Below are 14,778 nucleotides of genomic sequence, written 5' to 3' on the forward strand. Positions count from 1 at the left end.
TCCTCCCCCATTTGCCTTGGTATGGGACCACGACTAGTAATCATGTATTTAATAGTGTATTTATTTGTTTAACTTCTGTCTCCCCTAATAGACTGTGAGCTCCAAAAACATCAATATCATTTTATTCCAAATAGAGTTAAATGTTTAAAAAGAACAATGTTAAATATTATAAAAGATATTCACCTATAAACAGAGTAATGCTACATTTCCTTGTGGCAAGGACATTTCCAGATGATTCACCTAAGAATCCCTGAGAACAATGCTAACCTTATTAACTCATGCTTCCCGGCTACAAAGACTAGGGTTTGCTGGGGGAATGAAAGCAGGCTCAGATGGGAAGCCTGCAGTCCAACCCCTGGCCAGGGGAAAGCACTTAACAGCTCTGATCTTGGACTCCTCATCCTAAAGTGCAGCATTTGAATGGTGGTCTGAAGGAATTCAAACCAGACCAAGACAAGCGCCTGGAAGAAAAATGCTCAATGAAGGCCCAGAGAAGCCAGGTGCTGGCAGGGCACCAGAGCCCCACTTTAGTGAGATAACTCAGTTCAATTCCACAGCCTCCCCCAGGCTTTGCTCTCCCTGGAAACTTATAGCCTTGGCTCTCTACTGCAGGCAGAGGGGAGAGGGAGGAAGAGGAGGAAACAGATGAAGAAGAAAAAGAAGCAAAATTCAGTCCTTTCACTGAAATACAAGGCATTCCCTTGCCCCAAAAATTTACATATTCAAAAAACATAAACAAACAAGCATGGGGGAATCCTACAGTGAAATCAAGCTGGAACAAATGGAGAGCCCATATTTTAAAGAAATAACCATGACTGCATGAAATGGGAAGAGAGGCTTTGAAAGGTGGCATTTGCACCTGAGCTTCAAGCTAAAGAGAAAAAAGACCAGTAGCATGCTGAAATCTAGTTAGGAAGCTGCTTTATCCCGGAGACATGGGTTCGTGACTCTGAAACTGTTTTTAGTATATTCTAGGACTGATCAAAGGAGTAGCATACTGTGCATTCAGAGCACCAGCGTCCCCTTCCAGAGAAAGACCTACAAATACGGAAAGGGGGAAGGACAGAACAGACACGGTGCTGTTGGACTGGGACTGGGAAAACCTACACATACTACATGATCTTTAGGATGGAACAGAAAGAGCTGAAGACATGCAGGAGCATGTGGGAGCTTAGACACACGTGTGTGGCAGGCAGACAGACACCTAGCTCCCAGCCATGTGGGCTGAGGGCTGAGAAGCAAGGACACCAGTAACAATGAGCTCACCTCGTCCCCAGACCTGCTTCTAAACACCACTCTCCCTAAAAGAAAGAGTCCCCTGGCAGAGACAGCCAGTGCCCGAGCTGAACAGGGGGAGCAGGGAACAAGCCCAGCGTGGCCTGGTGCACTAAGAACACAGAAGTGCTCAAGAAACAGAGGGCATGCCAGAAGAACACAAAGGCCAGATAGGGGGCAATGTGACAGGAAATTTAATCATGAGAAGGATTATAAACCACCGACTAAAGTTGGAAGTCCTGTGTCCACAGTGATTATCAATAATTCAAGGAAAAGAGAATGTTCCAACTTACAGAGAAAGACACCAGGAACACAAGAGCCACTGTGTGAGGCAACGGGCACGTCACTTAGCTCACTGTGGTGACTGTCACAATGCACACCACGTCAAAACATCACACTGTTTACCTGAATGCATGAATGACCGTTCCTCCTCAGTACAGCTCAGGAAGACGGGAAGGCAGCCAGTAAGTGAAGCAGAAACCACGCAGCCACCCTCATAACGGTGGCTGATTCTGCAAGAGCCATCAACGGGCACTACAGCCCACGAGGGGAGAGGCAGTGCGAGGAGTGGGGGGTAGCCGGACAGACACACTCAAAACACCTCCCCACAGCGTTTAATCACAAAGGGAAAAACAGGACCCTGGCTGCTTCAAATGTGTAGCATCACCAGCAACAGGACAAGTCACTTTGTGTGTCCACCGGCATGATGTGCTGAGAACCGCCCATTTCTGTGGAAATCCTGCCCTAAACAGGCAGACTCTGAATCTAATCATGAGGAGACATTGCACAAAGCCATGGGAGGGACAGTCCACAAAATCAACGGCCTGCAATCCTCAAAAAAAGTCAGTGTCATGAAGCACGAAGAGAAAGTACTCCAGACAAGGAGTGAAGGGACGGGCCGCTGAACGCACTCCTAACCCAGGACTTCTTCCTGCCACAAGGACATCATATGGACGGCTGAGAAACGTGGACAGCGCATTGAAGGATGTTGTTTTCTCATTGTGACTATGTAGGAAAACGTCCTTGTTCTAAGGAAATAAACATGAAAACACTTAGGAGCAGGTAAAGGGGCAAGGTACCTGCAACTCCACCCCAGATGAGAGCCAGCGAGCACAAAGACAGAAGCAGGCAAGGTAAACCAGTGCAGTAAAATCACAGGTGTGGAACACCTGGAGACTCAGAGTGACCGGCTTATGAGAATTTTTTCTCTCTCATTTTTTCTGCAAATAGGAAATTGTGTAAAAGTTAAAAGGGACATAATTCAGTGGGTCCGTTTTGCTTCCTCAGTATCTGAGCATCTCTAGGAGGGGTCACTACAGAACATGCTGTGTCTGAGTTCTCTCTGGCTCTCTCCCTCCCTCCTTTCCATCGCTGGTTCTCGCCCTACCTCTGGAAGCCTCCAGATCCTCTTTTATTCACAGAAACTTCTGCTCTTCTAGCTCCCATATCTCTACCCCCTTGAATCCTCACACCAACAAGCTGCTCGGAACACAAGCTTCCGTGCCACAGAACCCTCTCCTGAGAAGCATGTGGGTGTTGGAGAGGAAAAACAAAACGGTTATTACTATAGTTATTACTATAATTAAATTCTCTAAATGTTTTCCTGTTACATATCAAAGGTTTAAAGAAAGTTAGAAAGTAAGTGCTCAAAATACTTTTCAATATTGAAAATACATAAAAAATAAAGTCGCCACAGAAAGGGAGGATTCTCACGCCAACAGCAGCCCACCAGAAATACCGCCAGCCCGCCAGGCCACAAGCACACACTCTCTGGTTTCAGAGGCGGAACCTGGGCAAGGAAAACCAGGGAGAAGGTGCCAGGGCAGAGAAGGCTGGACTTGACCAGGGCCCGGGAGCAGCCCCAAAGCCAGCAGGTGTGAGAGGTCATCCTACCACTGGGCCAGAGTGGGCCGAAGGCGGCGGCAGGTCTGGAAGAAGGGGTCTCATCAGGTCCATCCCCGCAGTGTGCAGCACCTACTGTGGTCTGGCACAGGAAGGCCATTTGGGAGACCTGCTATTTCCAGCTGGGTCTCAGGCTGCATGGTCTGGGGCTTTCTGGGGTTGCCTCTGAAAGCCCACAGATGCTCTTCACTGAGGTCCTCAAAGGCTCATGGGATCCTAAAGCTCCATTTCTCCAGCTTATCACCAGGAGTCACTTTTCACACAGTCCCTGTTCCTGCAGCATGAAGGTTAGTGACAAGAGGCACAGCTGTCACTGGAGTCGTAGATCCTTATGCACCAGCAACCATGAACAACAGGTCCCAGAGAGGCTGGGTGGAAAATAGGGTCAGAGGGAAAATTACTTTCTAAAACACACTTTCTACCAAAAGGGCAAAGGATGAGTGGGGCTGCCTCCTCCCTCCCCACCCTGCAAAGGGAGACCCCCTCACTCTGCCAGGATAAGCCACTCCATCTCCACAGGCCAAGGAGGGACCTGGTGGCTTGCAGCCACTGGAGACCCTGATTTGGCCCAGTGTGTATGCACCTGAGGCTGCACTCCATCAACCAACCAGAACGTCCAGGAGGCTTGGCCTGAGCAACAAGCCCCGCCCAGAGGGAGCCACCCCCTGCTGGCTGCAGGTAACCTGGCCCCAGAAGACCTCAGCGAAATGTGTCCTGCCACCAATGAGTTTGAAAAAACCTGAATGTTATCTATCTTTGGAAAGACAGTGAGTCATCTTGAAAGAAACTTGGAACGATGTTTATCTCCCCAGTGTTGAGCAGCAGACCCTTCTGTCACCTGATAGCTCTCACCTGTTGAGACCCGACACTGAGCATGGTTCAGGAAATGCTGAGATGAGTGGCCACCGAGCTGCTCAGGAAGGAACAGAGAAGATTATCCAAAAAACAGTGGTGCAGGTAGAGGCACAGCCAGGGTGGAAGAGAGGGAGTGAGCGCCCTCAGGAAACACAGAACACAGGCGCGGAATGCTCACAGGCCTCCAGCAGGCTTACTACTAGAGCTCCTGTTTAAAGTGATCAAAGTAGTAGCACTAAAGGGAGCCCTGGTCACATCTGGGTTCTTTACGTCCAGGGGTTCCAAACATGAAACTCACCCAAATCTCTCCTGCCGTGACCTCCAAAGGCCAACTGAGCCATGGGTACCCACCATGTGGACAACAAAGGTCTCGTAGCGCCAGACAGGACCAGCTTCCCAGGGCCACCAGGCCACCCTTTCACCTTGGATTCTGCCCCTGGGCTGGAACCAGGAGCAGTCAACAATTCCCACAGCGCTCCTGTCAATCTACATGGGCTTTGCCTGCCTCTCGGTTCCCACCCCAAAACTCTTTGCCAATTCATGTTCCTCTTGTGGGCACTTCATGCCTGGTCTTTAAGTTAGAGACCAAAAACCTGAGAGAATGGAAACTGCAGAATGTTTTTCCTGATGATTTTGTTTTCCAAAAATTGAGAACAGGAAAACGAGAAGAGGGGGGAGAAAGAGAATGAAGGAAGCAGAACGGAAGCCGGGTGCCCGGGCGCCTCGGACCTCTGCAGCTGTATCTGCAGTGCTCCCCGCCTCCTCTAGCGCCCACTGGTCTCCTGCTCCCACCCCACCCCACCCACACTTCACAGGGAGACTAGATCTGCACCCACAGTGCACACCAAATCTGTCGCAAGAGCAAACAGCAAGTCTGTCAGACAAAGGGTTAGACAGAAGTCACAGAATGCTTCTGTGAACACCCAGAGAGGGGGAGGGACAGAGACGTGAAAACACAGAGGCACCAACCAGGCCAGCGGGCATAAGGACTTGGGCTTTGGGGCTACACAGGGCTGGTGGAGCAGGGCTTGCCCTGGGGCTCTGAGACAGGACTCTGTCTCTCTAGGCCCAGATTTCTTAATCCGCATGATGTCAATGACAGCATCAGCCTCCCTGGGGCCTTATGAGGGTTAAATGAGACCGAGACACTGACATTCCTGGTGCTCCATAAGTGCAGGATCCGCTCAGTAACCTCAAGAGCACAGGGTTTGGTTTGGGGTCAGCCAGGCCATATACCTATCCTGGCTTGGTCACCTGCCTTCGTGTCACCAAACCGCTCTGACCCTCGGCTTATCCGTGAATCAAAGGCAATATCGCCATGCTGGAGCACTGCAGTCACAGCAGCAGAGACAAGGACTGAGAGCCCCTCTCACGGCACTGGGACACTCGACGGACAGCTCAGCTGGACAGGTGTGTGGGCAGAGCAGGGCAGGAGCCATGTCCAAGGGAAGGCTGGCAGCCACCTGAAGGGCACTGAGCAGCACACTGTCTGTCCCGGCCCCCATGCCCAACACAGGGGAGCCAGGGACAGCAGCATCCTGTGCTCTGTCAGGAAGTGATATCCCAGGACACCGAGAAGTACCACAGGCCGCCTGGGACAGAGTCTTAGAGAACTCTCAAGCTGCCTCGAAACTCTTCCCTGAACAGCAGCCACTTCCCCATGTGCCTCCCCTGATTCAATTCTTCAGAGAATAAAATTCTGAGGCAAAGACGTGCTTAGCTCCAATATTACAGAAATGGACACCAAAGTTTAAAACAACTCACGAGAGCCAGGCACAGGGCACGCACCTGTAATCACAGGAGAGTTGGGGCAGGAGAATCACAAGTTTGAGACCAGCCTGGGTAACTTACGCAGACCCTTTCTCAAAATAAAACAAAAAGGGCTGGGGATTTTTGCCTAGTGTGTACAAGGCCCAGGACTCAATCCCCCATACCACAAAATTAAAGTGGGTCACAAGAACCGTCCCATGGTGAGGGTAAAATGCAAGTCAGCTCTCCCGGGGTGCAGGGCAAGTGCCATTTCCCAGAGCATATATTTCTGGAGGCAGGGGAGCCCCACTCACTCAGCCTAGCAAGAGACAAGGCAAAGAGCTGAGCCAGGGCAGCTGGGGTGAATGCAAGAGTAAGCACTGCAGACGGAACACCAGTGGACACCCAGGACTCCAGCAGGACCTAGCAGGCCTCAGTCAGCGAGGCTGGGGGCTCCAGGCAGGACAGGCAGGCTGAGCACACTCCCCACCGCAGGGCTCAGAGGCCTGGAACTGGGCAAAGAGGGCATAAGGAGGTGGAGGGTCGCTGCCCTGGCCAGGCCCGCATATGGGCAGAGGCAGCTCACCTGCCTTTACCCCTTTCACCTGCTTTACTCCTGGCCTGGTCACTCTGCTTCAACATCACCTTCGAGGCTTTCCTGAGCTCCTCCCCATCCCAGGCAGCAATGAATACGTGGCGTGTCCTACTCCACCCCTGTACACACCTCCAGTACACCTGAGGAGCTCGATTGGTCAGTGAGTTTCACCACAGGGCAGGCGAGCGGAGCCATCACCAAAGTCAAGGTGTAGGACACTTCCCCCACTCTGCAGTCCTTCTCCCTGATAGCTCCTGCCAAGCACGGGTTCTTTTCTGTCCCTATTGTTCCAAGTTTTCTAGAAGTTCTTATAATACAATTATACATTACACAGTATTCTTTAACTACCATAGAATGCACAGAAAACTGACCATCTCAGCCATGTGTTCAGCTCGATGGCATGCAGCCATCAGCACCAGCCACCTCCACAAAAGTTTCACCTTCCCCAGTGGAAGCTCGCTACCCATGAAACCTCAACTCTTCACTGCCCTCCTCCTAGATCCTGGCAATCACCATCCTGTTTGCTATCTCCATGAATGTGACTACTCTAGAATTATATGGCATTTGTCTTCTTGTGACATTTCATTTAGCATAATGTCCTCAAGGTTCATGCCTGTTCTAGCATGTATCAAATCTTCCTCATTTTTACAGCTAAATAATATACTATTGTATGTATATGCATGTTTTGATTATCTATCACCTATCACTGGACAAATGAGCTGTTTCCACCTTTCAGCTATAGGGAGTCATGCTACTATGAAAATGTGTGCACAAGTATCTCTTAGAGACCCTACTTTCATTTATTTTGGATATATATAAAGAAGTGAAATTGCTGGCGATTTCATATGGCAATTCTTCATAAGGTAATTCTACTTTTAGAATTTGGGGGGCCCATCATACTGTTTTTCCATACTGTTTACATCAATTGCAGGGTCTTACATTCTCATAACAACACACAAGAGATCCAACTGCTCCACACCCCAACAGTATGTAGTCTATCCTCCCTGGATTCTTTCATTTAACATGCTGTTAAGATTAGTCCATTAGTAGTTTGTTCTTTTCACTGCTGAGTAGTATTCCATTGTGAAGACATACCACAATTTGTTGAGCCAGTCACAAAGTTGATAAGCATTTGAGTTGGTTCCACTTTAGGGCTATTACAAATAAAGCTGCTATGACTGGTGCACACATGTCTTCAAAGGGACACAGGCTTTATTTCTCTTGGGTAAGTACCTAGGAGCATGACGACAGATGAGTTATTTAAGTGTATGCTTAACACAGCGAGAAACCACCAAACTATTCTGCAAAGTGACCTGCTGTTTTACATCTCCACCAATGGTGTATCAGAGTCCTAGATGCCACATTCTCAACAAGTGGGGCTGTAAATTATTTTAATTTCAGCCATTCTAGTTGGCATGCAGTAGTTTCTCACTGTGGTTTCGACTGGCATGTCCCTATTGACATGCCAAACATCGTCTCATGTGCTTCTCAGCCATCTGTATATGTTCTGCAAAGAGCAGTGGGCCTTCTGTATCATGGGTTTTACCTCCATGGATTCAACCAACCATGGATCAAAAGTATCTGTACTGAACACATACAGAAAGAGAATATTCACAGGTTATATGCAAACACTGTACCATTTTTACAAGGGATTTCAGCATCTGCAGATTTTGGTATCCATGGGAAGTCCAGGAATCAATCCCCTGTGGATAGCAAGGTACCACTGCCTCTTGACAAACTTTTGCTCATTTTTGAGCTGGTTTGTATGCCCTGTAGGCAGTACGCTCCTGGAGAATAGGCCTTCCTGCCCACCATGCTCAGCTCCTGGCAGCAGCCTTCCCGTGGAGGGCCACAGGAGCCGAGCCATGAGGCCACACAAAGGCTCAGGCCTCAGCTGCCAGTCGGCCCAGATTAGGCAGGTGTGTGACTCAATCAGCAAGCACAATGGCCAAACTGCAGGGGCACTGGACAGCAGCCCAACCCAGGCTTCTTTTATCTCTGGCTGCTCAGGTCTCCCCCCCTCACCAGACCTAAGGAGCTGACACCTGACTCACCTGCAGCCTGGGCAAGCCCCAGATTCTGGACGAGGCAAGGTTCTAACAAAAGATCTAGAAGCAGCCTCTTAAAGGAGTCACAGGCCCAACACAGGCCTTACACTAGGTCCAGTACTGAGTGGCTACTCAGCAACCCATGACTGAGTCCCCCCGCCCAGAGCAGTTCAGTGATTCTACAGCTGGCCCAGTGCAAGCTTCTGCTTCCTTCACTAAAAAAAAAAAAAAAGAAAAGAAAAGAAACTTCTACAGATATGGTGCTTCCAGAGCCCCTCTCACCCTACAACGGCAGGGCTGCACAAGGCCGGCCACTGCATCGCACCTCAGATCACTCTCAGCATGCTTCAAATTTTCAAAGATAATATTGAAAACTACAAGATGTTCAGGGGAAGAAGGTGAGGCTTGATAAAGGCTGAGGGAGAAAGGAAGGAACAGATGGATGATGAAAAAAGAGAAAAATCAGACAGAGGCCAGATGTGTGCCCAGTGCTTCACTATGGGACCTTTAGAGACATACTGCCCAGTGGCCTGCAGTGACCCTTTTTACAAGAGGCCATGGTGGCTTCAGAGACTGGGCAAGGTCCCAGGACTACCTCCCAGTTCTTCTCTTGCTCCCTGCATTACCTGGTTCCTTATAGGGCTCACTGTAAGGAACTGAATGCTTCCACCCAAGGAACCCTCGAGACTGCACAAAACATCCACCCCATGAGCTTCATAAGGGGAGAGAGCCCTCCGTCCCCAAGAAAGGGCTCCCCTAGGACCTGGCAAGCCCTACACTAGTGCTCTGGCCCAACTCCAAAGTAAAATGGGAAGCAGAGTACAAAGGCCCCCTCCCCACATCACAGAAGGGAACTAAAATCATGGACCAGGGCAGCAGGTGCAAAGTCTGCAAAGACTTCCCCATCCCTGGGCCTGCTGTGTCCCTCATCCCTCCTTCCCCAAAAACACAGACAGGCGGCTTGCTGGACCCTACGGTAAAATCCAATTGGTCAAAACTTCCATGGGCTTTTTTTTCTCTGAATTATATCTGCAAATCTGTCTTCCCTCTGTGCCTCCCAGCCACCACCTTGTTGTGAACATCTTGGGGTGAGCTTCAACACCTGGGCTGTGCCATGACACAACCCAATGAAAGATTCCTGCCTAGATTTTTGTCCTTCCAAAAAAATATTCTAAATGCCCCTATCATTTATAACTCCAAAAATTACTTTAAAGCTATAGTAATCAAAATGGTGTGGCACTGATAAAGGATAAACAGATGAGACCAGAAAGCTCAGAAATGGACCCACATGACTGTCAACAGAAGAGCCAAGGTAATTCAATACATTTGCCGCTCCAGCAAACAGAGATCCACCTGGACACCAGAACCAGAACCCTGCTTCACACCATCCACAAACTAATTTGAGATGGATGACAGAGCTAGACCTAAGGGCAAGAAGCATAAAGCTTTAAAGTAGAGAAACAAACCCAGAAGTATATCTTTATGACCTTAAAGTAGGAAACAGGGAGACTGAGTGGCTCTGGCATGCTCTCCCAAAGGAGCTGGCTTCCCACTGGTATGACTGGGTGAAGTCCCCAGGGGAAAGAGCGAGGACGAGCCACCCCAGCACTGGGTAGCAAACATCTGAGGGAAGCTGGAACCAGTCTGGTGGTGGGAAGCCACAGCCCTGTGGGGAGGAGGAATGGGGTGGCCTCTGAAGCCCTATGGCAGCACCACCTATAGCAGTACAGCAGAACCTCTGACACTAGGGGAGCTGGCAGGGCCCAAGGAGCCCTGGGAAGAACAGGTACAACGCCTTTCAAAGATGCCAGGCTGCACTGTCTCCCGTGCTCCATGGCTCAGGGTCCCCTCGCCTCCTTCCTGTCCACTTTCCTGCCACCATCTCATCCACAGCCTGAGCTGGGCCGTACACCAGGTCCCTACCCTGCCCACCTGCCTCAGCCCAGACTGCTGGCATCAAAGGCGCCAGATTCCAGAGTCCCATGCTTTGCGATGTCACCTGCCCATGATTTGAAAGAATCCAGATTCCAAATCTGTGTGTGCCAGGGACATCTGCACTCCCGTGTTCACTGCAGGCTGCCACAACAGACACGGTGCAGGCAACTAAGTGTTCACTGACATGTGAGGGTCAAGAAAATGGGGCATACAAGTACCCTGGAGTATAACTGGGCCTTACAAATGACAGTTTGCCTCTTGTGGAAATGTGCGGAGCTAGAGAACATCCTGACAGGTGAAATAAGCCAAGCACACAACAGCACACACACGGGGCTCACACAGGGGATCTGGAACAGTGCACTCAGGCACAGAATAGAACACTGGTTCTACCAGAGCCTCAGTGAGACCAGGGTGGACTGCACAGCAGGGTGAACACAGCAGGTAACAATGCACTGCACATTTCCAAAGCATGAGAGCAAGTCTCCAGGGCTTTCACCAAATGTTCGGGGGGGTGATGGGTATGTTAATTACCTTGGTTTAATTATTCCATATCATATTCATAAATCATAATACTACTTTGTACACCATAACTATAGATAACTATGATTTTTCAATTTATAATCTTTAAAACTTTTAAAAAGGAACAAAGAAAATTCTGTTACCCAAATTTATTCCCATTTTTGTATTAATGTCAAGCATTATCTTCTTACAAGGAAACGTGACTTTATCTACACATTTTATGTTCAAAAAAAAAAAAAACAAAGCAACTTCAGATCTGTAATAGGTGTTTAAAATAGTTGATTTGCTTTGCTCTCAAATTATTTTTTCTCTTTCCGAAGAAATGTATCATAATCAAACTCTATCCAAAAGTCCCAGTCACAAATGCTTCTAAAAGTCAGGGCATGACAAAGTGCTGAGCTGCACAATAGAGAGAGTGGGTCTGGGTCAGAGGGGACAGCTGGCATCTCAAGTGCCACCAGCATCCACAGTGCAGGAGGAGGAACAGGTCTCCTACTGCAGATGAGGCGCTGGGATCCTCAGGGCTGGGTGCAGCCCAGGGGTGTTGTTCTTTCCACCCTCTGCCCCATTCCAGCCCTTAGAGTTGAGACCTGACCCTGGGAAATTTCAGACAAGGAAAGCTTCGCAAGGTAAACCACTGAGAAGAGGGAAACTGAACTCTAGCTCAACACTTCTACATAATTAAATCTGCCCAGCTTGGTGCAGAGGTCTTTAGAGGCAACAAGCATGAAACTATCTATAAAAGGAAATGCAATTAAAGAGAGTCTTTCTAATACATCTAATTCTAACTGCCCTTGCCCTAGGCAGCTGCTTAATTCTACTTAAGGATAACCATCTTTGAAAAGTCGTTATGTAAATTATAAGGTTTGGGAAGGAAGGAGCAGGAACCTTTCCTCCAGAAGAATCAGAAGCCAACTGACAAGGGAGCAGGGCAGTGGCAGCTCATTTACCAGCCAAGTTGCACCTTTCAGGCATGTGCCACTCCATCTCGGTGCCATCTATTGTACTGCTGCTTTAAAATTAACCTAACCACCAAAACAGGAAAGTTTAGTTTCTAGAGATAAGCTGTCCTGAGTTAACTGCATTACTTTTTCAAAACTTGCTCGTTTCTCATTCATTTCAGCCAGAAATGGAAGGAAACAACCTAAGTCCAGGGTTCTTTCTGAGGGCTGCTGGGTGAATTCCCCCAGAAGCCAGGTGAGCAGGTCATTCTGGGTCCAAGCAGCAGGGACTGACAGGGAGAAGGAAGGCAGCGAACTGAGAAGTCACTAGGTGAAGTCCCGCCACTCTGGCTCTGGGCCCCTTCCTCACTCCCCTACCTGATACAGCTGGGGCCACAGAGGATGGGGCAGGACAAAGGTCCCCACCGCTCCTCACCTGCCTGCCAAGCTGCCAGTTGGAACTAAAGCAGCCGAAAGGCGCGCCCATCCCACCCGGGAGCACGGGGACCCTCACTCCACAGGCTTCCACAGATGAACTTGAGCGCTCTAGGGAGCAAGCTGCAGAGGGGCGGTGGTGGAGAGTGGGCCTAGTGACATGACATTTGCATTTCAAAGGTCACCTGGGCTCCAGCAAGGAAACCTGCCAGGGCCCACACTGGACACCTACCGCGGGGGCGCACTATTCTGGGGTGGGAGGTACAAGCCAGGCAGGAGTCTGGACTTCACCCTTACACCTCACCTCTGCCACGGTTAACCTTAGGATTCTGGCCTCTCTGAACTTCTCCCCCCAGTGAATGACCTCCAGTTAAGGGCGGCCGGCAGGGCTGCGCAGCCAAACGCATGAAGCCGGGGGCGAGGGCGCCAGCCGCAGGGAAAGGGACGGCGCCAACCTCAAGAGGGCCGACCGGCTTCTGGCCGGGAAGCCGGGGGAGGCTGCCTGAAGGAGGTGACATGGCTGGGCAGCGGGCCGGGGTAAAGGACAATTTTGCGAAGCGTGTGGCAGGGCGACCCATGGCAACGCTACCCCCTGGCGCTGTGGCTCCCTCTACGGGACACAAGGAAACTTTCCTTCGAAGCCCTGACCCTTCAAATATCCCGGCCAAGCGCCTGGATGTGATAATCAGGGGAACTATGTCACAGAGCAGGAACCCGGGGCCAGACAGGAGGCGGGCTTAGCCAAAGCCCACCCGCCAAAGAGCTGGCGGCACCGGGATTCGAACCTCCCGCCCGCGAGCACGCCCGCGCTCCGTCTCGGGAGCGCACCCCGGCGCCTCCCGTTGTCCTGGAAACGGCGCCTGTGCGCGCGCGCACTGCGCTCTCCTCCTTGGCTCCAGCTTTATTTTTTAACTTTTTTTTTTCGGCGGCGGAACACTGAACGTGTGGCCGAAGGACGTCGCTACGTCCGCTCTCCGGATCCTGCCGCGGATCCCTCCGCCGCCCCGAGGCCTGCGCGCGGCACCCGACTCCACGCTCCGAACGGCTTCCCGCGCGCCGCGCCGCGCCCCACCCCCACCCCGTCCTCACCCCAACCCCCAGCTCGGCTCACCTGCCGCCTGCGTCTCCATGGCAACGCCCCCACCGCGGAGGAAAAAAAAGCCTCGGCTCTTCCAGGACCCCTCCTGTAACGACCGAGAAGGCGGGGCGCCCCGCTGGCGCTTCGCTTTTTATTTTTATTTTTTTAAGAAAAGAGCAGGCGAGGTTATGGCGAATCTGCGGCATCCAACATGGCGGATGGAGTCTTCGCCCTCCTCCCCACGGGGCCCGGACGCCTGCGTAGCGACGTCCTCCACGGGGGCCCTCCCCCAGCGGCGCTGCCGGGCCAGTGCGCATGCTCGCGCCCAGTGGACGCGCTCTGCCTCCATTCCAGAGGGTCCGCCACTCCGCGTTTTAAGCCACGCCCAGGAAGCGGTTCTGCGGGTGCCCGGAGTACGGATCTCGGATCCGGCGGCTTCCCGGTCCTGCCCTGCACCTGCCCGCCCACCTCCCACCGGCAAGTGGGCTGCGGGGTTGGACCCGGAGGCGGAGTTCGGACTTGGTCTCCAGGCGCCGTTTTATCAGCTCCTACCACCTGTACTACTGCTTTAGCAAGAACTTTTCTTGGTCTCGGTTATTGATTTGCACTCGGGTGGATACAGCCTGCACCACCCTCGGGTTGCAATGTTTCCCCAAGAGCGAAACGCCGGCCGCTCAGGGTGCCCAGCTCGGTTTGGTCGGTAGGTAGGGTGGACAGCCTGCGCTCCATGTGCAGAAGCGACCCCTCCGGATCCGTCTCGAAGCCCTCGCCTGGGTGTGACCTCCCCTCTCACCTTGCTGGGCTCCTCTATCTGTTTGAAATCTGATGACCTTGTTTTTGTTTTTGATGTTCAGGTGGTTAGCTCTAAGGCTCCCTTTAGTTCTCAGCTCAGATAACTTCTCAGGTGGCCCTCTTAAGCTTCCCAAGTCACTTTGTAGTTCCCATGTAGTAACTATTCCTACAGATAACAGAGCTAGACGATTATTGAATGCATTTCCGTACATAACAACTGACTTTTTGTTGATGGCAGTTATTGCTGTAAATACAACTTAGGTTACTTCGTTTTTTAAGTATTCAACTTAAAATGGTATACATAACGCAGAGAAGTGGTGAAAATCATAAATGGAAAAGCAGAATTCAAGTGACTGAAGCTTGGGAAACGTGTGTTTATGTTAGTCTTTGCTCACTCTTTTCTTGGAGTGACCCCCTATTGTTGCTCCTCCATGTAATGAAATTGTCTAACAGCCCCAGTGCTCATGCCTCTGTTTCCACATCTCAGGGTCATACTTGAATTGCTGAGTCCCCCAAGTCCAAGGGCATTTAGCTGTGTGCACAGTCGCTTTCCACTAGACCATGAGCTTCCCAAGCACAATCCTTACAAGTCTTTTTCATCTTTGTTTACTGGCGCCTATTGCATCCTAACATTACCGAAAGAACACATTCAGA

General features: G+C 50.8%; 1 protein-coding gene across 5 annotated transcripts in view; it reads right to left on the reverse strand.

Annotated features, from left to right (window-relative positions):
* ZFAT (zinc finger and AT-hook domain containing) overlaps positions 1-13,562 on the reverse strand; it is a 194,199-nt gene extending 180,637 nt beyond the window's left edge. For 2 of the 5 annotated variants that reach the window (XM_081266609.1, XM_081266608.1), the window contains exon 1: positions 13,366-13,562. In XM_081266609.1, the coding sequence (XP_081122735.1) occupies positions 13,366-13,384 (19 nt within the window). In that variant the 5' untranslated portion in view covers positions 13,385-13,562. Of the gene's footprint in view, positions 1-7,471; positions 7,494-12,558; positions 13,337-13,365 lie in introns of those variants that run through there. The other 3 variants (XR_014018835.1, XM_081266606.1, XM_081266607.1) reach the window with 3 other exon arrangements.
* Between the last annotated feature and the right edge of the window lie 1,216 nt (positions 13,563-14,778).

This window comes from Spermophilus citellus (genome assembly GCF_964194105.1).
Source record: "Spermophilus citellus genome assembly, chromosome: 14".
Lineage (NCBI taxonomy): Eukaryota > Metazoa > Chordata > Mammalia > Rodentia > Sciuridae > Spermophilus > Spermophilus citellus.